This window comes from Anas acuta, chromosome 1, assembly GCF_963932015.1.
Source record: "Anas acuta chromosome 1, bAnaAcu1.1, whole genome shotgun sequence".
In the NCBI taxonomy this organism is placed as follows: domain Eukaryota; kingdom Metazoa; phylum Chordata; class Aves; order Anseriformes; family Anatidae; genus Anas; species Anas acuta.
In genome coordinates this window covers 23,054,643-23,081,535 of record NC_088979.1, presented here as the reverse complement: position 1 = coordinate 23,081,535, position 26,893 = coordinate 23,054,643, and the positions used below count along the sequence as shown (strand labels likewise).

Genomic DNA, 26,893 nt, shown 5'->3' with positions numbered 1-26,893 from the left:
TCACAGACCTAAGGAGAAATCTGGGTGGGCTCAGGAGAATAAGGACACTGAAGAGCAAACACAAGGCTGTTCAAGATGGTTTTTCTATCAAAAAAAGTTGACGTACAGGAGAAAAGGGAGAAAAAGTTGCAGGAGGTAAAAAAGAGAGGTGATTAAGGAGAAGAAAAAATAGGAATAAAACAAAAAGAGAGGCTCTGTCCTGCCCCAAATAATGCCTTTCGCCAATCCCCAGCAGGCCACATCACCCCAGGAAGAGCCTGTTCAGGCACTGGGAAGCACAGGAGCCTTGGGCATGTCTGAGTCACCTGACTTAAGAAACAAGAAGGCTTTTTTTTTTTTTTTTTTTTTTGTAATTGGGACGTAGAATATGACCGAGGAAAAAAGCTTCATTTCCTAAGGTGTTGTATGACAATTATACCTTTGTATAACAAAGGTGTAACTGAGGTTCTAAATCCCACACAAATGGTACTGCCTTGTGTCATCTTTTGACACTGTATTCCCATTCCTTCAGCTCACGAGAAGAATGAGAAGATACCTTTATAAGTTTAGCTGTTATTAAGAAATATAATAAGAGTAATATTTAAATAATCAGTACCACCTTTTTATATACTATAGCTCTTCAAAAATCTGTATGATTGTATTATTTCCCCCCTGGAGTTTTAACATCAACGCTTCCATGTGGAAATTGAGACACCTAAATTTAAAAAAAAATTGTATTTTTATTTCAACAGAGGATTTCACTTCCTCTGTTGGCTTCACAGAAACACCTTCACTTTTGTAGGGATGAGCTGGCATTCATTTTTTTTCCCTACAGAATCTTTCAAGTCCTCCTCATAAAGATGATCTGATTGTTTGGCAACAAATCCTTTGTCTTCATGCTAATCTGTTGCCTATTTTTAAGGCATTTTTCAAATAATTTTTAAAAATTACCAAAAGAATAATTGCCATTAGCTTCACTGTAAGTACTCTTACACCTTGCTCATATTCTTAACAACCAGGGAGTTAAACTGAACTATTAACTACAAACATTACAGGCTCCAGTGCAAGACAGGAATTCAAAGCATGCATTTGAGTATTTAGTGATGTTAATTTCTGGCTACAAAAAAAATAAAGAAGTCAGCTACACTGAGAAGTCCACATATCCCCAAATACCCTCCCCCAGAAAATTAAACGAGAGAACTTTAGAGCAGTGAGAGGTATAAATCTATACTGCATTTACTGATTGAATTGCTTATAAGTGGGGTTAAGCAAAATGCAGAGTTTAAAGCTCTAGAGAAGTAACTGATTCCCTTTCAGTGCTAAGTATTAAAATAAAAAATCCCCACAAGCAAGCAAATGAAACCAAAAATATCAAGGAATTTTTTTATTTTATGTTTTGGTTCCATCACTTTAGTGGTGACATAATGTAACGTAAATGGTACTTTATTAAATCTATCTGGGAAGACTGCCTTAGGTTTTAAAACAGAATAAACTCTCACTGGAGTCAGACACTAAATTTCTCAAATATTACCCAAAAAGGTTTAAAAGATATTGTACCAACAGACTATTAACACAGCATTTCCTACCTGAAAATATAGAAGGTCTTTTCTTAGGGCGCCTGGGATGTATAGGCTCTATATTCTTAATATTTCTTTGCAACTTCCCTTTAAAGTCATTTTCTAGCAGGATGTCTGGTGGGAGGCTACTCCGTCGTGCTGATTTGTAACGATTCGGACAGGAATTCAGTTTACTCCTAGTCCTAGAGTACAAGTTGCTGTCATCGACTGCCATTATAGAGCATTAACTCGTAAAGCCAACCCTGCACAAAGCCAACCTGCACATCCACAGGGCCTGTGACTCGTGGCTCCGGACCCAAGCAATCTCAGAGATGTTCTCATGCCCAGCTCAGCACTTGCCTGGGAAGTTTAGCGAGTTGATAGGCGTGTGCTGCAACAGGTGTAGGGTTACTGCATCGCCCCTCCTTGCATCACTTCAGCTGCACGGGGAGGAGACACGCCGAAATCATTAATTTGGAAGGTTTGAGGCAATTTGGAAGTTCAACAAACCTGAACCCAGCAGCACAGCCTGTGCAAAAGGGAAAATAACGCTTCGGTAACAGGCACTGTCTAGGGCTAGTGGTGGTTGTGTTTTACCAACAGCGTTCGTCAGATCAGTTCATTAATACTTCATTATCTTGGCAAGCAAAACAGGCGTTGCTAAACCTCTAAAAAAAAAAAATGAGGGAAAAAGCAAAACAAAACAAAAACCAACCCAGTCAACTGCCTTGGGACCTGCCTGGGAAAGGAACAACCCGAGCAGCGTGCTCAGGTTCTTAGCCCTGTCCTTTGTCAGTCTTACATTTTTAGACTGGTAAACAAACCCAAAGCTCCAAAGTTTTTACAGTCACAATTACTTAAGTTTATTTATTCCCTTCCTCAAGAAACAAGGGTGTTATTTCCTTGCTGGAATCAAAATCAAAGAGCCGTCAGTGGGGCTGATTTTCTGTATGTGTAACTGCTGATCGCTAAACCTGAGCCATTTCAACATGCATATGAAGAAGGTGGTCTGTAAATTCATCATCTAAATAAAAGCCACGGTGCTTACTAGAGGTTTGCTCATTTTTTGTTGTTGTTTTTGTAGTTCCAGTTATCCCAGTTATCTCTTGAGCCTCCCATGAATACAGTTTTCCTTTCTCCAAACATAAGAAAGAAATAAGGGCAAATCCTGACACTTTCAATGAAACTGTTAATTTTCTTAGAATTCTATCACAAATGTGACAAAAATCATAACTAAGTTAAAACCAGCAAATCTCATCTGTATAAACGTTTTGTGTTAAATAAAAATAACGTACAGCAAAGCGAATAAGCAGAGTGGTAATTTGAAGTGTCAGCAGCTAATGCTTCAACCATGGATACTTAAGGCAAGCAGATTTTAACAACTGAAGATAGAACTTGATTTTTCCGTATAATTTAAAACACTTTAAATGTGAAAGCTTTAATTTCTTTCCAAAAGATAGGGTGCATTTTATGATTGGTGTAATGATCATGAGTTTGGCTGCTCCAAATAACGCTTTTGTGTGAAATTCAGTAAAACCTTTATTATTGTTGACAAGTAATAAACAGTTCACCAACATGCTTTTGGAAGGAAAGATGGGAAATGATGTATTTTTATATGTATTTATGTAGAGTCTTAGCTTTTTAAAACATTTTATTACATTAGAGATGCAGAAAGATGTAAACAGTCTGCTAGATTTTTCTGCCTCTTCTAGAAACTGATTTGTATTTGGCTGGAAGTTGAAATTATGAATGTAAGAATCCAACCTCAAATACACTGGATCCTGCATTCAGAACAAGCTCATTATTTAAACCAAACCAATTTAAACTAAATAAATGCTAACTGCAGGTAACAAAGTGATTATTTCTGCATTTCAAGCACTCAAAGGATCTTGAGCTCTGTTTATATGCAGAAATAAGCTTTTGAAAATCCCACTGGACTCCAAAATAGGTTAGGTCAGAATTAGGTTGTAACCAAAGGGAATTGTATGCCTAGATTGCTCGGGTCCATTCTAATAATTGCTTTAGGCCCAGGTCTTCATCATTAAGAGGCCAAAGTATTTCTATCGTGACCTTCAAATCTGTAGAATTTATATATCTTATCCTCTTTTTTTCCAGTTAATTTTAAAAATATATATTAAAAAAACAGGTCAAAGAAAGTGTCCTTTCTCCCCTCCCTTTTTTCCCAGTTCCACTTGATTTTACAGCTTTGACTCAACCAACATAAGAAATATTCAGGGACCCTAAGAAATATTGGGACCATTCCCAGTGGTCCAACTAAACCAAAGTAACAGAATCAAAAGCTCAGCTGAAAGTGCTTAAATCTGAGCATATTATTTGAACCATGTGTGAAGACTGAAAAACTACAAATACCAAATGCAAGAATTGACATTTGAAGAACTTCAAATTTAAATTTGGCAGCAGCGTTAAATAAAATTTCAACATCTTCAGTAAGTGACCGAAGCACCAGGATATTCTGGAAAGAGCTCTTAACTTTTCTAGATGAAACTGTTCCACAACGTATAAATAATTCAATATTCATTAGAAGAGTGACTTGAAACTGTCCCATATTCTAGCTGAGCGGCACAAGTGCTGCACTATACAGTCTTACCTTGTCCAGCTCCATCAATATTCATGCCACGTGGAACAATACCAAAAGGAGGAAGCACTGCTGGGATGCTCAAAGGTACAACAGACCCCACGCTCTTTTGAACTAGGGGAACCTGTCAAGGGTTGAAGGCCTTGATCCAGCAGCAGCAGACAGGAATATATGACGAGTTTACCTTATGATGGCAGTCCAGGGTGGGACAGATGAAAATCCAATGCGTCTCATCCTTGAGTTGCTTTTTTTAGGATCCACTCTAGGAGACATACTCTGAGAATTCACGCAGACCTAACAGTTTGTAAGTGCAAATAGTCTAAAACCTGAAAATCCTTAGCGTAGGATTAGGTGCTGGCGGCAGAACAGAAGCTGAGGCTCCTGGTGGTGTCTGAAAGTTGTTGGACTAAGTGCTATTTTAGTGGCCTAACTCTTCTAGTGATTTCGTTTATGTATCTCCTGTTGGAGATTTTCTCATCTTTGAGGGGAATGCATAAAAATTTGTAGTCTACTCCCAAATAAAACCACTAGAGATTAAGTTACAGCACAATACAAAAGAACAAAACTGGAGATGGGGGAGAGCTCTTTGAAGAGCTATTTGTTAATTATAAGACCCAAGAAATAAAGCAGAAGCACTGAGCATTCCAAATAAACAATAAATAGAAGACATTTTGAGATTCAGCTACAGATAGAAATGCACAGAGCACTCTTGGTAAAATTTGAGATTCTTATCCATCAGTGTTGCAGTGATAGGTCTATTTTCTGCTTGAACATCAAAGCTTTGCACTTTTATAAATAGAAATAAAACAAGAGGGAGAAAACAAAACAAAACAAAACAAAAATTCCCTCCAAACTGCAAGCATGACGTGTGGAAATAAATTTGTTAACTTTTATGCAATTAATCATGAAGTTCCTATCACATATATCCAGGAATCCAGAACAAAATAGAGAATCCAATGGCTGAATGATTTTCAAAAATACAAATAAGTTAATAATTCAAAATTACATGTAGATATTTTATTCTCCAGTCTCTAATATGTATTCTTAGAAGGCTACAGCATAGTTGAAGGAATTACATTTCACTAAACCTTTTATTTAAAACAGTGATTAAAATAATTAATTGCTGAGTAAACCACCAAAATTATAATATAGTAGGACTAATCAACATAATTAATATGAAAAAAAAAAGTGTCATTAATCTATTACAGTTGCTTGAGCGTAGGAGATAAAGGATAAGGATTATTTATTTATTCCCTCAAAGGTTTAAACAAGATCTTTCAGAAGAGATTCCTATAACGAAGTAATCATTGCGTTAAGTTTGGTGCCAAATCATGGAAGTGCTCAAGCGATACAAAACAAAGCACAGGAAATACAGTTTGGCTACACATTCAGTGTGGCAAAGGTTCATGCCTCTGTAGTAGGTTCTGCACAGTTCAGTATTTTCTTACAATTTTGAAAGCACAGTACAAAAGTGAAAAAGCTCAGTTTAATAAGTTGAACTACAGATCATCAGATTTAGCCATTATGGTCAAAGGCTAAATCCGGACATCATACCTCTTGCCTCCAGCAGACTACCAAATTTTTCTCTCTGCAGTTTCTATTACTTTTCTTTTTTTTAGAGTTTCTTAAATGAAATATAAAGGAAAATAATATTTGATAGCTGATTTGTGTTTGAACTATACCCTGTACTGCAGAAATATACATTTAAGGCTACAGATTTAGCATGGCCCAGGTCTCAGAAAAGTAAGTTTTCTCACAGGTGAAATGATCACGACTTTTTGTTGAATAGTATGGCAGCAAATCTAGCTATATTTCATGTGCAGTTACCCACGTGTTATTATAACTACATTAGAGCTGTCATTTGTGCTTTCAGCTGAGGAAAATATTCTTGCTCATCAACAGCAGAAATAAAAAAAAAAGTCTTCCTAAAAAGTGTTCTCAATGTGTCAGCCAGCAGAGGCAGGCTCAGAACAACTATATTATGGGAGGAAATCTGCCACCACAGTAAATTTCCATCTGGTGTGGTAAAGTAATGCCCACACTGGTGCACATTTTATTCACGGGCCTTCCCGTCGTACTATAGGCACCAGATTAGAACGGCGCATAAACACTGCCAAGGGAGGATGAGGCCTCTTTGGCACATATGTTGGAGGAACTGCTGTGGCAGGAAAGGGAAGTCTGAGCTGCACTAACATTTTAAACCAGCACAACTCAATAAAATAAAAAATAAATCGAGTCCCATCCTTCCTCTTGCCTGTAGCCCATGCAGCCTCCCTTCTTGTCACACTAGTACCCACTTTTGTGAGGCCGTAAGACAAACCATGGAACAAATCTAGGCCAACCTTCCCCTTCTTTCTTTTTAGCTATGCTGTCACAAAGAAGAAAAAGGCAGAAATAAGCAGTGAGGAAAGGAATATATGGATCATTTCTTCTAGTGACGGTGCCAGGTTGCATCTAGTTAAAATCTTTGTAAAACCAACATTACAAAAGCAACACACCAGCTACTTACTGCATTTTGGTCGGGTTTTACAGGTGTCAGAAATGTCTGAATAAAACAAGTTGATAACAATCAAGCTGAGAGCTCTTGGGTATCTGCTTGCTCTAAAGAGTTTGCTCTAAGCACCAGAAATCAATTCAGAAACACTTTTTTTTTTTTCCTCCCCTCATTTCTCAAATGCACTTAATACCTAGGTCTCATCCCCTACCCATGGTGGAACAGTCACAGATCTACAAACATACCCATGCTCCAAAGTCATTTTGTTTTTCACATTTCAAACAGGAAAGTTAAACAGTGCAACAATTAAAAACAGAGAATCAAAAGGTGAAGAATATGTACAGCTCTTCAAACCCTTCAATTGCTACTCAAAAATGATTGGTTTAATTCCCCGGAATAACCTGGCTGTCTTAATGCATAGGGTGTGAACAGCCGAGTGATCCTCTGCTTGAATTAACCCATTTATCCCACAGTCTAAGGCTGCTATAAGCAAAGAGCCTGGATTTAATACAGCTTTAGCTTCCAAAAAATCTCTCCTTCAAGTCAAGCATCATTTTTCAAAAGTGGGTAGAAGAGGACTAGCAGTCACTGTCGTGCTCTCAAAGACACCAAAGAGATCATTTTAGATCCACATTAATTTCTACCCTTGTAGCAAGCACTTGACTCACAGAACAGTGTCATTAGTGCTGAGTTGCCAGGCTACATCTGACCTTAGAGCAAGCTAAATGTGAGTACTAGATGCTGGTCGTATCGTGCACTGCAGCACGACACTCACTCTTTTATTTTGTGAGAGGTAATATTGAATTAGAGTTACAGAAAACAGAAATAAGCATCAAACCGAGAAAATTCCTCACCTACCTCAAACAGAAGTAGACAAAATAATAAGAAGAGACTGTGGCATTTTCAGAGTTGCCTGCTATGTTGGCATACTGATTGTAATAGATTAATATCGACAGGAGGTTTGGCCTAGCATTTCAATTGCATTTTCTTTCAGCTGAAAGAAGATAAGCATGTAGGCATATTGTTGTTTGGTAACAACGAATAAAATACAGAGTTAATGCTGTAATCTGGTTCCAAGACAATACCAGTCTCTTGATGCTTGATACATAATATGCACTTCCCATATTAGCAAGGGAAGCTGACTCACGTCACGGTATTTCATAAGCAGAACAATTCATATGCTAATATACATTTGTAATAATTTCCCTTCACTCTGATGTTCTCATTAAATGATAGCTATTACAGCCTTATCTTCACAAGGACTCCAAAGTTGATCCTTCTCCAACAGAAAAGCAGAGCAAACCCTGGAAACGGGAATTTTTCTGGCAGGCACCAGCATAAACAGGAACAGCTGAGGAACCAAACTGGCAGAGAGGGCTCCTTGCAAGTGGCCTCTGAGCAGTCAGGACATGCAGCTTTGCCCGAGTGACAATCCAGAGGCTGGGGATTTTCCAAAGATCAAAGGCTGTGGGTGGAACTTCCCAGAATCCGCACGGCTGTAACACTCAATTACAAAACCATGCTTGTTATTAACGCACTGCAATCCGGTACATTAGGTCTATGCTCTGGATACAATTACAGGAGAGACACCCAGAGGGTACAAAGGAATTTTACTTCATAGGGTACAGTATGAGTACTGAACAAAGTGTGACAGATGTCTCTGTATTTCTGTTTCATGCTGTGCACAAAGTGTACATACTACAACCAAGCTACAAATAAGAAGGCTACAAATTTCAGATACATGTTTCTACTCAAGACCCCTTGTGAGTGTTCAGTATTTTTACATAAATTAAATTTTCTTAGCACATATCTGTGAAATAACGACAATCCGTTGCAGTTTCTATTAAAAATGTAAAGTACTTGCGGTCCCTATTAGAACTATAAAAGTATTAAAGATATAGATGAATAAAGTCAAAATATTTGGAACTTTTTAGAGAGAACAGTTTTAATGAAAAAATCCTTCAATTACAGAGATTATTCTATACTTGCTGTTGTGTGAGGCCACTGTCTGAAGTGATCCCAGAGATATGGGAAATCCAGTGTTCCTCCTTTGCTTGTCATGAAAACTAAAGGATGATGAAAATTCTGCTTCTCGTGGACAGTTAGTCAAATATAGATATGGATTATTAATAATATATAGACTTTTTAAAATTCCAACATGTTAAATTTGCATATGATTCGTGGCTAGATGAGATGAAACACAGATGGATGGGGATGCCCTGGGGTGGAAACAGTCCCTTGCACAGGACTCTGGACGCTGTGTTACATGAAATTTTATTAATGAATAAAAAGAAGCAAGTGGGCCAAGATGTATCTTATCCTTTAGTAAGGATGTAATGTAATGGGACAGACCTAAATCAAGCTTCACATCCCTTTTCTGCTTTGTAAGCAAAAAATCCAGGAAGTGTATCAGAAAGCACTTTGAATTAAGTACCAGACTGAAAATAAGGCAGGGGAGAAAAGTCTGCTATGCAGTTCTCTTTGCGTCTATGAATATTTCATTTTGAGTCATGGTCACTTTGCTTCCTTCACATCCTGACTGAATGTCAATGCCTTAGGTTTTAGCGGGCTGTATGCTACAACCTGGCACAAGGATGTGATCTTGAAACCCAGGGCTAGCACATGGTGAGTGTTTTATCATTACCTGCACAAACAAAGCAAAGATAACAACTATCACCAGGCTTTGGATCCAATAATAACATTTAGCTCTTTAATAGCTGTTCCTGTTTTGAGTCTAGAGGCTACTCCTGAATCTATGTAATGAAACGCAATGCGTTTCATTCATTAAGGGTGAGATTCAGACCATTCAACTTCCACTTCGGTTTGGATCCAGGTGAAATCCAGGTACCCAAATCTTCAGAACACAGACTGCCTTCTCTCCAGCACCATTTGAATTATAAACCAACGCTGTCATGATCCCACAAGTCATCCAGGCCAAGAGCTCCAATTTGTTCTTCTAAAAGTTGTGCTTTTGGCGTGAAAACAAAACAAAACAAAACAGGGAAGAACTGTATTGGATCTAGTGGGATTACATTTCAGAATATCAGAAAGCACTACTGTCCAGGCTCCTGTTGGCCTAAGTTTCATCATCCTCTCACGCTGGGACAAACCTGGACATCAGTAGTGCAGTGGTCTCAGCAGCCAGATGTAGCTTCCATCTTAGTCACTCTTTAAGACAAATCTCTGAAGATATTTCACCTGAGTCCCCAGACAGATGGATCTCATACGTGCACTTGGGCAACGCCTAATTTCAGATACATAAATTATACCATCAGCTTTCAGAAATAAGCATACCCATAACTGCCACCAGAGGCACTGAATAGGAAAGCCACGCTTCCCTGTAGTGATTCTTGAGTTTTAGTAACAATACGATAAATGCAGATGAATTCCTAACAATGACAGAAACATTTCCTAGTTTTATTCAACTGCTTTTCTAAACCAATGCTCTCGGTTTCATCGAGCCATCACAAAGGCATCTCCTAAAGCAATGGTACTGGACAAAGAAGCGCACAAACTGCAAGGTGTGAGCCTCTCGTTCAGTTTCCCCCGGAGACAAAAGCTGTCTTCAATCTGCATCTTACATTCTTGTCTAAGATGACAAATGCATTCTATCTTCATCAGCCAGCAAGCTATTATGTTTCATAGCTGTTACACTTGCAGGAGAGCCAGAACCATGCCTATATTCTTGGTATTTGGCACCCACAGAGGTTTAAAGCTATGTGTCTGGCACGCTGTCAGTGCATCCCCCTTTACGGGAAGCATAATATACAGATTTAAATACACTTTAACTTCATTCTCTTTCTAGGTCTGAAGTGCCATTCGTTAGGGAAATACTCCATTTGCTTTCTGTATACTTGGCTGTATTTCAGCATCCTGAGAACTACTTATAAAACTGTCCTGAGTGTGATATCAACGCAGCTGCAGCCAGAGCTCCTGGAAACACGGGGACACATCCTTAGCAGCTACTGTGAAGGCCAGACCGAGGCACAACCCCGAGGACAGGACTTTCAGCTCCTGAGCCCTGCTACAAAAGCGAGTGGCACACAAGAACCAACGTGACATTGCAACGGCATCACAAAGCACAGATGTGCAGATCACCTCCAGGTGCAGACACAAATATTCCACGTATCTTAATTTCAAGAAGGTTTAAACAATGTTAAGAGTTCAATATGGATTAAATTTATTACATTTATATTGAGACGAAATTCCCCCTGGAACAGCATCTGACCAGAATATGTTCCAGTTAAGACCAAAGAGAATTAAAATAGATGTAACAGTTGTAAACAGTACAACTATCTAAGCATACCATCCTCCTTCATAAGTCAGAGCCCATAACAGTCAGTCCACAAAAGAAAACTGTTAAAATAATGAAGAAGTGTATTATTTCCAGGGGATGAGAAGAACAGTGCTTAAGAAGAACCTGTCACTCTGCAGACATAACCATCATTTTAAAATAGCAGTAATAATAGAAGTGAGCATCATAGAAATATTAAAGTTTTACTAGAGATTATTACAATATCTGTAAAAAGACCAGCTAAGATCAGCTTTATGAATACCAGACTTCTTCTAGCCCCTACCCCTCGATATGTTTATGATCACATATTTCCACTCAATTATTTTTTTCTTTCTTTGCTTCTTTTCCATAATGACACCAAACATGCACAGTACTGCAGGTGTCACAGAAACACATCAGCAAGCTTCAGAAACAAAGACTATTCATCTCAAACATTAAAAAACTATGACCCATGCCTAAAAATCAGGAATTACATTTACAAATAAAGATTAAAGAGAAAACTTGGGTGTCTATTTCATTCTTTTTGTTTTCCTCGTACTTGGTAGAACCTCTGTAGGGCTAAGAGCTGTGCCAAGGACAAGTTTTTCTCCACAACTACAGGATGCCCCTCGAAAAGGCTGATAGTTTCATATAACCACTAGTAAGCAGAAACTTCCAGAGACTCCTCAAACTTACAAACCTGTTTTAAAAATCACCAGCAATCAATTCTCCTTCAAGCACAGGTTGATCAGACGTGGATCTCACTCATCTGTGGCTCCAAGTCTAACCCTGTCCCGTGTGAAGGCAGAAGAACTTGTGACAATTGCTCAAACAAAACTAAAAAACTAATTTCTCTGGGCTTGACTTTGAAACTGGAGTAGGAGCTCCCTCTAAAGCAGGCAAAAAGAAAGTGAACTTGACTCACAGACGAGAGCAGGTGCCTGCCTGTACATGCACAGGCATGGACTGAACGTGTCCTGCACCAGACACCATCCTCTCTCTGGGAACCAACAGCTCTCTTCCCTGCCCAAGAAGTCATTATGGCTTGCCATTTCTTGTCCACTTACACCGTCACGTGTGAGTATCGACAACAGATGCTCCTGCGAACTCCCTCTTCCAAAACTTGCCTAGATCATGCTGTGCTCACGGGCAGCAAGCTTGAAGTCTACAACCTCTTCTGCAGAATTCAAACATTCAGAGCCATGTTCTGCTGGTAATGGCATCAAACAGCGACTGTATTTTAAAAAAAAACTTCCTTGTTTAAAGCAAGACTAGTCACCATAGTCAGAGCCACATTGCCAACCTAGGACTACTTCTTGATCACCTACAGCACCAAAAATCAGACACACAAATCTCTCCCTCTGTACTCTGGTTTATTAATAAATGTCTACCATAATAGAAATAGAGGATCTGACTTTTACAGTTTAATTTTACAACATTAAACTTTTGTAATTTTGCATTTGGATGCTATTAATAAAATCCATTTATTTAACACAGCAAAGCTGTAAGTTAGTTCTTTCATAAAAATATTTTTCTGCCTACATAAATATGTAAAAATAAACATTTTAAGTCTTCAAACAGAGTTCTGTCACCTCTCTAAACTGCACCTGAATTAGAAGAACGTGTGACTCAACTCATACTTTGCCCAATTTTGATTCCATAGTGCAAAAAACCTCTAGGTTTTTTAAATCTTTATGGAGGAAACTAAATATAGCATCATTTCCTTCAGAAGTCCTGTACATCTCTAGCTACAACTGACCTCTCTCCCTTCATCTCTCCCTAGTATCTACAATAGGCCAAGAATTACCAGCATAAAATTAGAGAGGCTGAGGGAAAGTCTCTCTACACGAATACATAAATGTGGATTTAGAAGCAGTGTGGAGCTCTGCTCCTGATACACTATCATGGAAAAAGTGAAAGAAAGCAATGAAGGGAACAGCTTCCCAAATATGAAATGTACTTTTTTTTCAATTATTGTTTTCTGTACTCAGAGATAAAATATGACAGCCAGTGCATGGGAGAAGTGTAAAAAATAGGTGAAAGAAAAGGATGTGAGGAAACTCAACCTCCCCAAACCACAGGAAACAGTGGCCAACGGCAAGTAGCTGATGTGATGCACTGTGCTGCCTCGAGCAATGCCAAGCACTGCTTGGCAAACTCCTGAAGGGCTCATCCTTAAAGCAAGCATTAAGGGTAAGCGAAAAATTCTTATTTTTTCACACTTGAAGACTGAAAAATGGGAAAAAATAAAACAGAACATGAAAAGGAAAATAAAATTCCCTGCAAAGACTTACATGAATTCAGAGAAATTGTAGGGTTTTCCTTCCTCCATTTTGTTTCATGAAGATGCATCAGCACTTAACTAGTTCAAAAGCAGATTTATTTTAAAACTATCACAATTAAAAGCTCACAGTTTTACTCATTATTTTCCACTGACTTTTTAAAGAATCAGCTTCGTGACAAAATGGCATCCAAGGCATGACTGAAACATTGTTCCTGAACATGACTAGAAAAAATATTATATCCTGGATTACTCTACTGCAGATCTGGCAGTTTGTATAGCCTGTACATGAGTGCTAGATTTAAAGGAGTGCCTGTGTATTTTGATAGATGTGACTAAAAAACCTGTACAGATTTATACTGATTATTCAGTTTTCCCATGATTATTCAGATTAGGACCGTAAGTGGTCACCGTTATTAATACAAGCAGGACAAGAATGAATTGGAAATGCATTTAAAAATTTGGATGAGATTCTTTATGACTATGTCGTGGCCTGAGTTAACTACAATTAAGACTAATTTGACAATAGTTAATTTGCAAGAATGACAGGAGGCGCATTTCAAAACAGTAATAGAAGAAGAGAATAGCTGCATCCCCATTGCAAGCTCTGTAACGCAGGCAAAAATACAAAACAGATTGTGTGTTTAACAGATGCTGCCTTTTGGGACTGTGTTGCTGAAAGTCTGTCCCTGCACACAGCTGCGGTGGCACAACGCTCCTAAGACAAACACCATTTTATCTTTTAAATCCTACATACTACTGTATGCAATGAAATACAAAATAAACATCACTCCTGCAACAACAACAGAAAAAGGGAGAGTTACTTCCCTGAACGTTGGCTGCACAACTGCTAAGTTTTAAAAAGATGACACAACCTCATTCTAACTAGTAACAAGTATGAAAGCAAGTGAGAAAAACACAGTGTTAATGTCGAACTGGGTTATCGCAGAGTTTTCTTTAAGCTAGAAACTCAGTGTAGTGAGCACATATTTTAAGACACCTGTTTGCCCGCTGACTGTGAACATTAATCAACACATATCTCAGCTCACCGAGAAACACCCTTCCACTCCTTACTGCCTTTCACTGTTATCTCTGTACGAGGTTTCAAAACTGGGGCATTTATTTCACATAAAGTCAATTAAGAGCTTAGTTAGAGAGGAAAAACCTTGCCAAGGCAGATAAATCCTGCAACACTCCCAAAGCACGGCGAGACTCCGGCCGAATTCTTCCAGTAATTAAATCCACGGTCCAGGAAGATGCGGGAACACTGCCTTCCTCCTGCCTCCTGCAAGTTCAGACCTGGGTTTTACAACCTCTAAATTAAGGAGAGTGGCAAAATCCTGAGAAAGCATAAATTTTTCAGGTGTACCGTAGGTCATTTAGACCTTTTAGGATTATCATCCTGAAATTAACCCAGATTCAAAGATAACTCAAATACAGAACATGCAGCCCTGTTGCTGTATGCTCACGTAGCTTGGATAAACCACGATTTTCTGACATTTCAGACAAGCTTCATGAGGAATTTGAAGAACTGTTGCCTGTGATAGTACAGAATACCATGATGTGGCTTATCTCTGGGAAAGTCAAGTTGTTACCAGTCTCCAGGACGGGCAAAGATGAAAAATACATTCCTAAACACTTCTGTAATTATGCAAGCATTCAAGAAAAAATGATGGTACTATAGCAACTAATTATTTTCAGGAACGCTTGTATCAGTAAGATAAATCCTTCAATCAATTTGCATTAAGAATCATTACCCTTACATTTTTTGTAGATAAGCACTACTGTCAGGTTAGCACCATAAATTTAATTGATAAAGTGACTCGGCATCGGTGAAAAACTTTTAGCTGTGGAAGTGGTAAGTATGATAGCAGTGATCAAACTTACTCATGGTGTTTCATACAGTTGGGCAGATCACTTTTGTCTTTCTTAGGTGGAGAAAACGATTTGGGGTTTTACTTCCAAGTCCTGAATCCAAACAGCAGAACATTAGGGACACAGCTCTTTCAGCATAGAGTGTAAATGTAATAAATATTTGGGGGGAGGGAGGAACCTAATAGGGGGTCCTATTTGGGTTGGAAGGGACCTTAAAACCCACACAGTCCCACCCCCCCCTGCCATGGCACCCAGTCCCATCCCCCCCTGCCATGGGCAGGGACACCTCCCACCAGACCAGGCTGCCCAAAGCCCCATCCAGCCTGGCCTTGAGCACCTCCAGGGATGGGGCATCCACAGCTTCTCTGGGCAGCCTGTGCCAGGGTCGCACTATCACAACTATCACACCACCATAGTAATTCAGCTTCCTCATTACTGACCACCGATTTCAGACAACATGGGAAGTAGCAGCACTGCGAAAGGCTACTTAAGCAAAAAACGTAGACCACTCAAATACTAAAAAAAAAATGCTGCTAGAAGCAGCAAATTATCAGTTAGAAATGAAGATTTGTGTGGCAGAGTTTTTGAAAAGTACTGAATATAGTCTTTATGTTATACGATGTAAATTTAAAAAGTATCAAATCAAATACCCTAGAAAAATATACATGTATGGTACCCACAAGTTAGCTTAACTAGGTCATAAAACTCCCCAGAGAATGAACAGGGCTGTCTGTCAGTCAGAGAAGTACAAGACCTGTCATTCATGGTACTTTGAGACCTCTCTCAATAGAGCTACAGTATGGATATTCAACAAACTCCTTACTTTAGGGGTGGTATATACGAAGAAAAAGGATTTGATTCCTCTCATCTTGCTAGGAACATTCAGAGATGAAATTGCCAAAGTCTGAACTCTACGTGTAGCTAACAAAGAGAGAGGGATGTAGCTCTGCAAGGCAGAATTTATCTCACCTACCTTAGGATAGGGACAATTGTCTTTTCCCATTAACTGCAGACTTTTACTGAGGCTTACAGATGCTCAATCTTTGTATGGTCGTAAAAGTTAGGTGAGAGGAACACCACACCAAGACTTGCTGGACTACAGTTGTCATAAACAGAAGAATTTTCTTCCACCAGCAGAGCTGCTCTGCTGGCAAGGGCCCACATGTGAGTGCAGTGATGCCAGGGCTGATGAATTTCTTCTGCCCTAAGCTGGAGCATGTCTTCATCTCTCATTATTTGTTCTCTCATAATTTGTTCATACAATCCCCAAACTGTATGTGTCATTATTTTAATTGGGAATGGCAACCTAATGGGCCAAATGTTCTTTGATGGTCAGACTGGTGAATAACGGGATGCACAGTGTGAACAATTCAAATGGGTTTTACCATCTGTTTTTTAAGATAATGGTGAAAAAGATGGAAAAACTATAAGATTTTGAAGTAAATTTGCATGTTTCTATATGGAATTCAAAGATTTCTATTGTATCAGGTAACTGAATAACTAACTGCACCACTAGAATGGCATCTTCCTATCAAACCCTCAAAAGACAGGTGTCTAGGTCTCTGCCGCTGTTATTACTGAAATTGTACAAAAAATGGCAATCTTGAGTTGCTAGCATACACCAACACCCACATTAGCCAACGCACGGGTGTGGGTGTGTTTATGTAAGCGGATGTACAAAAATCCCCTGAAAAAATAAATCAAAACCTTTCTGCAACCCCAGCCAAAATTTTTTAGCTTTCTTTCTGGAAACACAGAAAGTAGGTCAGCACAGATCCCAAAATAGCGCATCAGCACTGAGGGAAAAAAAAAAAAAAAAAAAAAAAAAGCGTATCTGTATCTTTGGACTTTTTAGCTCATTTCTCTATAGGGAGGAATGGAGAATTAAGGCCTTTTACTTATTCTACTTTATGGAGGAACATGCACAAGAAAGAATTAGTTAATTCTTACACTTAAGAAAGCCCCCAGATCAACCATCCACATGGGAATGGTTAACCATTTTAATCCAAGCAGTATTGATTTGAACCATTTAAGCTTTATCTAAATATAAGCATGGCAAAAGTCAGGAAGCTTAAAAGGTGTTTAAAATGTTGTACTGGGTATGTATCACATGCTGTTCCTTGTACATTTTGTTCCTTATATCAAAAACCTATTTGGTAAAATATTTACTTTGGAAATAAGGGCACACTTTCTGTGATTTTGTTGTTCATCTTGTGACTTTTTTTTTTAAAGTATTTGCTGTTTCAACAAGAATTGTTGCCTATTTTGTGATACCTTACACGCTATGCGTACTCCTAAACAAAAAATATTTTCTTTAATACCAGATGCACGCCTCCCAATACTCCCCCCCCACTTTTTCTTTATTTTTAAGGAGGTAAAAGGCATACACATAAAACAAATAATTTAAACACTCAGCTTTCACACGTTTACAGCTGCAGAGATTCTGAAGAGCTCTTTGGGGTTTAATATTGCCAATCTCCTTCCATGAACTATTACAGTACTTAACATGAAAAGAAAAACAAAAACCATTATTAATACTAATTAGGAATGATGCACATCAATCCTAAAAATATTATTTACCTTGTTCAAGTCAATACCAATATTGTTGGCTACAACATGATGAATGCCAATCTGTTTCCCGGAACATTCATTTTTTTAATTAGGGAAAAAATGATACTGCCTCCCCCAAATTCCAAGTGTCAGGCTTCATTTGGATCCCTGCACTAGTTTAAAATGACTGTTTGAAAGATACTGAACATTTGTAAGTAAGACCTTTTAAGCTCAGTGATTTGTATGCAACCAGCAGGAAACTAAAAATAGCAAAAAAATTTTTTTTAGTTCTTCCTTTTCTTTCTTGTTTTTTAAACTACTGGTCTGTGTGTGTTTCACCTCAGTTCTCGGACACCTAGCATTTCCCCTGCTTCAGTCCAGCCCTGTTTAAAACTCTCATCCACCAGCTTTTGATCTGCATATTAAAGTACTATAATCCATGGATATATGTGTTCAGCTTAGGCAATTGCAGAATTGGACTCCCAGGCTGTAACATTTTCAAAGCCTTTCCAAAAAAAGGAGACTGAAGAGAAGAAAAACCTTTCCAAATGTACAGCTGCTAGGATCTGCATTTTTATTTTACACTCAATAAACCAATGCTTGCTATCAGAAGTAAAATAAAAACTGAGAGGCTCCAAAATTAACTGAGTGAAGAAATGATGGATTTTCTCAAACTTTTAAAAATTAAGTCAAAACACTAAAATAAAATAAAATGGTTGAGTTTTCATGTCCTAGGAGGCCTTCGCCTTGCATAATTTTAAGACTCTAACCTAACAAACAAAGCACATAACTGAACACTTTTAATTGCATTCCTAGATTACTGCCAGATAGCTTGTCACATGCCTTGGTGGGTCTCCGTAGACAGTTCTCAGTCTTTACTTCCAAAAGCCAGAGACACGGAATTGATTAAGTTCAGTTAGAACTGGACAAATATATTCCTAAAAATATCATCAGACCAAACAAATCTGATCCTAGAGCGGAATTTTCTAACACAACATTAAAATAAATAAGAGGAAATAAGGCAATCGTATTTATGGGTAGCAACAGATACAATCACCCCTAGTATTCTCTTGCTGATGTCAGCAATGTCATTCTCCAAAACCTGCAGGAACATATGGAAAGATAATACCAACATTCATCAGACTTCATTACTACTATTTTTTTCTGATATGCAGCATTATTACCAGTGTAATTAAATAACAAAAATACTGTTCCAGTTAAATGGAACCAAATAATTTGCTCCATGCACCAAGATTTTCTCTAAATCGTAAAAGACAGATTTCACAAGAGCACATCAAGTCAGTTGGTCTCATCTCCCTTTTAGCAAACAAAGGCCCATTAATATGTTTGCATGTTCATGTAACTCCAACTCTGAGTTTGAGGACATTTACAAGACACCTGCTGTGTCTTGTAAATATGCCAAATCTTGTAGATATGCCAAATTTGTATTGATTGGTGTAGGAAGGCTGCTACCATAGGATACTATTTCCACTTAGAATCCACTAACTGAACTGCTGAGAGGTTTTACGGTTTTACCTTCTTAAAATGATTTGTGAAGGAGAGGAATTAGTGCACTCAGTTCTTTCAAGGTGCAGTAAAGCAGGTAAACTAGTCTAGAAATGATCAAATCTAATCTTTATTGAGTTTGCCTAACTGGAACATAGGAGGTCCTAGAATTACAGTCGAGAGGTAGTCTAGGAGACGGAGCTCATTTCCCAGCTGAGAGCCCATAATTGCATATAGTTGTACATTTCCAGACCAGAGTCATGCATTCCCTTCTGGCTCACATGGCACAACGATACGTGCCCAATCTTTTGTGTAGAACACTGGTTTCCTACTGTGACTGCATTATTTTGTTATGGATTGGACGTCTCCTTTATACCCTCCAGTGACTGACACATGAATTTCAGCACGCTACAATGGTACACCAGGTTGAAAATGCACTTGCTGCTGCAGAGATGTGACTTAGAGCCCTACCACAAGTCAGACTGAACTTACAGACTCAGCCATATGGAGCCCTTCTCTTGTCAGCATGCATGTACGCAGCCTTCCTGCACAGAACAGCTCCTATCTAGGCAATGAAAATCCCCTGCTTCATAATGGCCATGTAGGTCTGGAACACATATCACACACATACAGATCTCTGTACTCATAGATATATCCATCTGCTTGTTTTAGTCTGCATTGTCTTGGATTAAAAATAATAAACAACAAAAAAGTATATTGAATAATAAATAATATAATTGTCCCAACATACTTAAAGCCATGATCCAGAAATCTCAGTAAGGCAAAATGGAAAGATCTGTATTTAAGCAATCAACAAAGAACAAAAAACTACTCAGACTGAAAAGTCTCTGGCCTTGTCAAGTGCTTTTGTAGTACTGCTCTTTAAAAGCATAAGAAAATAATTCACTCTTAGTGGAACACAATTGGGAGCACCATGGAAGCCAGTACTCCAGAAAAAATACTGCTAACAACATAATTTTCTGTGACTTACAGCTAATTAACTGACTCCATGAAATCTTATTTTTTATATGACAGAAGGACTAACTAGAGCTTAATAATGATAGGTTAAAAACTACTGGACCTTTTAGTAGGAAAAAAATGTTTGGTTTGTTTAAGAGAAGGAAGCTGATGAATTTCTGCTGATGTTGTTTTCTATTTTTCCCCTGGTTCCTTGAGATATAAATGCACATTGGCAATTGCACTTATTTCAGATACTTATTAAGTGTATGTGCAAAATGCTTACTCATCTATTTTCAAAAGCATCAGTATTTACAAAAGCAAATACAGCCAACATTTGTCTGTTTGGAATTTCAGTCCCAGGAAGGCTTTAACAAAACACTTGCACTGTATCACACTAATTAAAAACCACAAGTTTCTTCAGCTCCTGGTAACAGCTTGCAAACTTTCACTGATGTTATGGCAATGAGTTTATAAATACTTGTAGCATAATCTCATGCTGCATGTGATGGTCTTAATACGAGTTTGTAATTCATATTTAACTTGAGTCCCTAAGAATAATCACCCAAGTATTTGTCACTGCCAAATACTTACATTCACAGACACAATCCTTCTCATCAAGAACCATATATGCAAGCTTCCAAATCTCAATAGGCATAATGTTTTGCATTTTCCACCTATGCAAAACATTTTTAAATATTTACTGAAAAATGGCTAATAGTTGCCACATTTATTCAGTAAGAAGTGAATTTTGTTGTTTTACATGTATGAATGCATTATGATTCTTGCTAACAAAAATCTCATGTAGACTCAGGACGCCTAAAAACTTAAAACAAAGCCTTACCTTTCCTTGAAGCAACAGTTTCCAGTAGCGATCTGTCTTAATGCTTTAATTTTTGCAGTGTAGTTCCCATTAATAGTTTTCTAGTTCAGGAAGAGATGGGTTAATTGCAAGCAGTATGGATGCTGTCTTGCTTGCTTCCTGGAGATCACTGTTCTGCATTGTGCACTGTCACAACTACCTAGGGAAAAAAACACAGTCATGTTACACCTCAGTCACCTGGACAACATGATATATTACTACTGGCAGTATAGAATACAAAGAATCAATGTCTTAAAATGTAACCTTAAAATTGTATTTATCTACCACATATTTCATAATATGTGCTGTTAAAAGAATTATTGCATACTTTCTTACCAGGAGTTCACCCTCTTGACATAAACAGACATAAAACAAGTGGAAAACATTTATATACAAATACTGTAAGTTATTTAAATGACAACCCACCTTTAGTACTGACAATATGAACTAGACTTTTTTTTTTCTTTTTCTTGTGGATTTCTGGTCAGAAGCTGCAAGCAACAGCAGAAACTGAGTTATGCTGTACTTCCTTAGGCATAAGTAAATAAACTGCAGCCTTTGAAAAAAAACAAAAATGTTGAGAGTAGGAATCTACTTCTGTTATTCGTAATTGCAAGGTCACTATTAGAACTATACATGGATGATATTTGTATTTGGTGCAATTAATAGGCATCTAGCAGCCAATTTTTAAATTCAGTTTAGTATCATCTAATACCACCTGCACCGCATGTGTGTTCAAAACCACTGGCAGCACATCTGGGGACCACACTTTGGAGAGCTGTACTGTGATGATGATCATCACGGACAAGGAGCCCATAATGCAGGATTATCAATCCAACACAGATTTAGCTACTATGAGGACAGTTTGAATGCTACACAGATCTGTGACATGAGTAAGACATCTCATTTGCTTCCAAAAGCCAAGTGCCTAGGAGAAAAAAGTCTCCCATTTAAATGGAGGTATCTGTATTTTGAGGAAAATACTTAGAAGCCCAGAGCATGTTTGTTTTCTTAGTGAGTGAGCCAACAATCTGCTTGCATCCATCCTTCCACAGGCTCATAGAACAAGCTAGATTGGAATGCACCTCCAATGAATGGACCTCCAATGGTTTTCTCATCCAATCTCCTGCTCAAAGTTGGGCTCACTTCTGTTGAGATCCAGTTGCTCAGGAACTTGTCCAACGAAAGGATCTGTTACAGTATTTCCAAGGATGGAGATTCATAACCTTTAAGGACGACAACCACAGTGCAGCCAGAACAGCCTCTTGAACAATGTATCTCCACCCAAGTGTCTACATCCATGGCAGCCAACAGGACAGTCCAGCTCCAATGTTACTTGACCTGTTCAGCCCAGAGAAATGCCTGACTGGGTGCCTCATTTAAAGATCTGATTCAACATTAATAAATGAGAGTCTGTTTTCTGCTATCTCATAAGGCAGTGTATTACAACGTGTTTTCTCTCCTCACCCTTCCCCTAACAACAGAAACCACCCCCAATACTTCACATTACATTACTAAAGAGCTTAAATACGTTTATTTCTCTCTCTTTGGTGATTTTTTCCTTCTGGATAATCCTTTGCAATTGTCTTCCACAAAAACACGATTGTATCTCTCCCCACATCTTAAGAAGCACTCCTGTAAGTCTGGATAATTCTCTTGTTCCTTCTCTTCTTCCACATTTATCATTAACAATTCAAGTTTCCTGAATGCTCAGAATACCATCAGACCCTGGCAGCTGAGTCAAAAGTCACAGAGACAGAACAGTAACAGCTCAGATCTGCACTGTCAAAGTTTCTGCAAATTTTGCTCTTTCGTGTGTTACACTCGAGCTCTATTTAAGGGTAAGGCCCCAATGTCTGGATGCTTTTTTTTTCTGGTTTTGAAAAATGAGAACTGACATAAAGTAGATCTGACAGGTTCCTGTAACTACTCTAGTTCCTCATCTCCCTGCTGAGAAGTCCATTCACGTCTGTGAGACGCTGTCAGAGATGGATTCGATTTTTGCACAAAAATGGGTTATTGAGTTTTAAACCAACCAAAAAAAATCCCAATAAAATGGAATAGTTTGGGTTAGCTTTAATATGACTTTGGATTTAATTTGTCATACATCACATCTGTGTAATAATGTGCCTCTCATTTATTAAAAGCAATCACCTGCTTTTGCATATCCGTGTGATAAATGGCACTTTTCAACCTTTTGCAGCCTGAAGCCATTACCTGTTGCTTTGGGGGGAGGAGGAGGAGGGTTTGGAGGAAAGCAAGGGAGTGCTTTCCGTAACAGACTCTCAGGCAATGTTGTAAATACTGACTTTCATGGCCATGCTTTGCTTCAAAGAACAGGGGCAAGCTGAATCAAGCAGTCTCCAGCCAAAAGTTACAACCATGTGCAGACACACACCACCCTTTCAATCCAGTATATAAAGGGCACAGTCTCCTTCACAACCAGTGCAGAAACCAGACCCTGTGTAAGGATAAACAGAAAAATGGGCACATTGAACTAGAGTACAGCATGGATATAAATGGTTTAAATGCAAAGTATTGCACAACTTTGCCATACATTGTCTAACTTTTTGTTTGTATAAATTAAAGGGATTATTGGCAGTTACACTGGGCACAACTTTATCTTCTGAAAAAAAAACAGGATTTTCATTTTTTTACTGTTTTTAAAGGTAAAGAAAAGTAATAAATGCTCTAGGTGGGTACATTTTTTTCTTTTAGGTATTACTTCTTAAAGGACATTTCTGAAATAATCTTTGTAATATAAAATCAAATTCAAAAGTTTACTGGAAATTATGGCATTAAGTTCACAGAAAATGCAGTGCACACACTACATTTCGCAAAAAACTTACAGCTGTACAGTAAAACATCCCAAAACAAGGCGGTTTGTCAAAATACACGTTGTTCTGCTGAAATTAAAATCAGTTGTGAAGGCAACAGCTGCATCACTTCAGCACCCTCTGTTGGCCACCTTGCAGCACGTTACTTTGTGTACTCAGAAGTGTCATTTGTTTTTGTCCTTAAGCTATCACAAAGAGACTTTTATACAGAAACATATACTAAAAGCAAGCGAATAAATAAATAAATGATCCCCTCTCCCCACAAAAAAAAATAATTCAACCCTACTGAAATAAAAGCTTGAAATACACGGCACAAAGTTGCTTGCTGACACAATATTCAGCGTTGCTGGATGCGTCGTGCATTAGCCCATCTGGTATTTCTGATAGACACTATGCGGCACCTCACGTGCAGCTCCCACCCATACAAACGGCAGAAATGACAGAAAGCACAACGATTTTTCTGGAACAATTTTTTATGGTGGCAACTGAGAACTTCGAATAGATACGTTATGGAGACCAGCGCCCTCAAAACAAAGTACTCGAAGCCCGTAGTCATCGAGCACGCAGATAAATACAAGTCCAGATGCCAGATACAAGGTGATCTAAATATAAACGCTGCATGCAGCGCTGTGGTGAGCGGCCAGATGGTGCAGCTTCCAGAGGCTGAGGCCCTCAGGCCCTCGGCCCCGCAGCTGCCTCACAAAGCCGGCTCAAGGCTTTGCAGCTGTGCGGCTGCTCTGGGGGCCACAGGGGAAGGAGGGTGAAGCAGTGGGGCTGGGATGGAGAAGGGGTGTCCACTGGATTGGGGGAGGCAGGGGGGCTGTGGGCTGCCCCTGAGCAAAGCCACCCCAGGGGCGAGCGGGGTTGCTGTGGCCATTTTGGCCTCTCCACTGGCAGGGAGTGGAAAGCAGCCTGTGCCCAGCTGTGCTGAGGAGAACCATTCTGCAGTCCTTCAACCTACTGCTCAAGTCACTACCTACAGTTCAATCCTGTAACCTACTGCTCGAGTCACTACCTAGAGCTCAGTCCTACAACCTCCTGCTGGGGTCACAACCTACACCTCAGTCCTGAACCCAACACGGACCAGAATTCAAACCAGAATTAACCATGACGAACAAAAGAGCTTTTCCCAGCTGACCTTAAGGTTAACTTCTAAGAGTGAATTTCTAAGAGTGAATTTTTCCCTGTCATCAGCTATCACAACCCGTCTCCTAATGCCGTCTCTCAACTTTGCATCTCCTCTCTGCTTCTCTCCTTCCCCACGTGCAGCTTCACATGATTCTCTCCTAATTCTTCTGTGTTTATCAACTCGAAAATGGCATTAATAAAAACCGATGGTCAGATAATACTCTCCAGAGCACACTGAAATGCACACAAACTTTTTCAAGGAAATTTGCAGTACTGTTTGTGAGAAAGCTTTCCTAGCCTATTTCAAATATTTACACGCACACTTCTACTTTGTGTAGGTTATATTTTACCACTTAACGGGGATGGAGAAATCAGTTTGGCTTGGAACGTCAAGATCTCAGTTATTAGAGTCAAATATTTATTGCACAGAAGAAAACTAAAACGATTTCAGGAAATCTGCGCAGTTCATTTGAGGCCATCAAGCAGTCTGGAAGCCAGAGGTGAACCCAAAGTGAATCCACATCCACAAACCTCAGAACTGAAGAAACGCAATCAAGCATTTGCAATTCATGATGTTATCACCCGTTTTCGGCAGTTATTATTTTGTCAGGTATTTTCAGGCACCCATATTCCTGCTTTATCCTGCTGGTAAACATTTCTTTTTTCTTTAGCTGTTTTGTTATTTTAAGACAAATTTATCCTTTTTTTTTTCCCCATCTGATTTCAAACAGTAAACGTTAGAAATTATTTTCTTTAAAACTTGGCTGCTCGCTAGCTGCTGGTTAGGGCCGGAGCAGCCTGCTCAGTACCAGGTTTCTTACGCAATGGGGTTCATACACCCAGCAACTCCAAGGGTGGGGTTCAAAGCAGCAACTGCACCACTCACATTTTGCAACTAAAAGCGAGGGAAAAAAAGAAAAAGAGATGCAGGAACTGGTGAGTACAAGGGGAAACACTGTTTTTCTGAATCAGAAATATAACTTTTTCTTTTTTTACTAAAAAAAAAAAAAAAAAAAAAGAAGGTAAAAAGCAACACAGAAGAACAAATCAAAGGCAGCTAAAATATTTCCCACCCAAAGCTGTAATTAGTGCTGAGATCACAATATGATAATGATTATTAGGAGAAATAATTTATGCAGAGAACAGGTTAATCCCTGCAGAGAATCATGTAAATACTCTGCAATTCTGGCACTAACCTTCCCCTCCCACTGAATCATTTAAACTTACAAAAATTTCTCGTTAAAAAATTATTGGCAAAATAACTGTATGTTTTAAATACTTGCAGAGAAAAGTTTCAGTATCAGTATCTTTATGCTGAGATGTTAAATTAAAAAAGTGAAGGCAAACATTAAAATTACTGTTGACTGAATTTTTGGAATAAAATAAAAATATTTTTCTAAATTTATGCTGTTTAAAAGTAGACACAATTACATGATAAAACAGATTCTTTTTGACATGCATAAAGAGATATTCTGTGATACAATCAAGGAAAGCAGTACTTCTAACATTATTAAAAAAAAACACACAGAGACAAAAAAAACACCACCTATTTGGCCATCTACCACTTCAATGTTCATAAAAATGATTCTGCATGATGCTTCCCCTGCCCTGCTCCTTTTATTTTGAGTCTTTCCCTTCCTATGATGTCTAGAATTGATTAAGTAGTATGGTGAGAATAAGCTCAGCTGGGGAAGTTATTCACTTATATTCATTAAAAAAAAAAAAAAAGACTTGTATTTTTCATTTTTTAAAGTATTTAAGGCAGAGGGGAGAAACTACATCCTAGTCAATAGGGATGCACTCAGCACATGGACATCGCCATGTCAGGGATACCTACACTTGCTTCACATCAGTTGTTCCTATGCAGCACAATGTAAAGTGTTCAGTTTGGGTGCTGGAAGAGGCACCCATCTATCACTTGCCTGTATCTAGCAAGTCATGGTGCTTCTCACCTGGGTTTGCCAACCAGCCTGCAGCTCTGAAGTGATGCAAACAGCCC

General features: G+C 38.6%; 1 protein-coding gene across 8 annotated transcripts in view; it reads right to left on the bottom strand.

Annotated features, from left to right (window-relative positions):
* Nucleotides 1-26,893, bottom strand: part of FRY (FRY microtubule binding protein) — a 233,281-nt gene that overhangs the window by 185,549 nt on the left and 20,839 nt on the right. For 3 of the 8 annotated variants that reach the window (XM_068672703.1, XM_068672710.1, XM_068672729.1), the window contains exon 1: nucleotides 1,566-1,878. In XM_068672703.1, the coding sequence (XP_068528804.1) occupies nucleotides 1,566-1,770 (205 nt within the window). In that variant the 5' untranslated portion in view covers nucleotides 1,771-1,878. Of the gene's footprint in view, nucleotides 1-1,565; nucleotides 1,881-11,598; nucleotides 11,697-20,911; nucleotides 21,090-26,893 lie in introns of those variants that run through there. The other 5 variants (XM_068672761.1, XM_068672771.1, XM_068672719.1 and 2 more) reach the window with 4 other exon arrangements.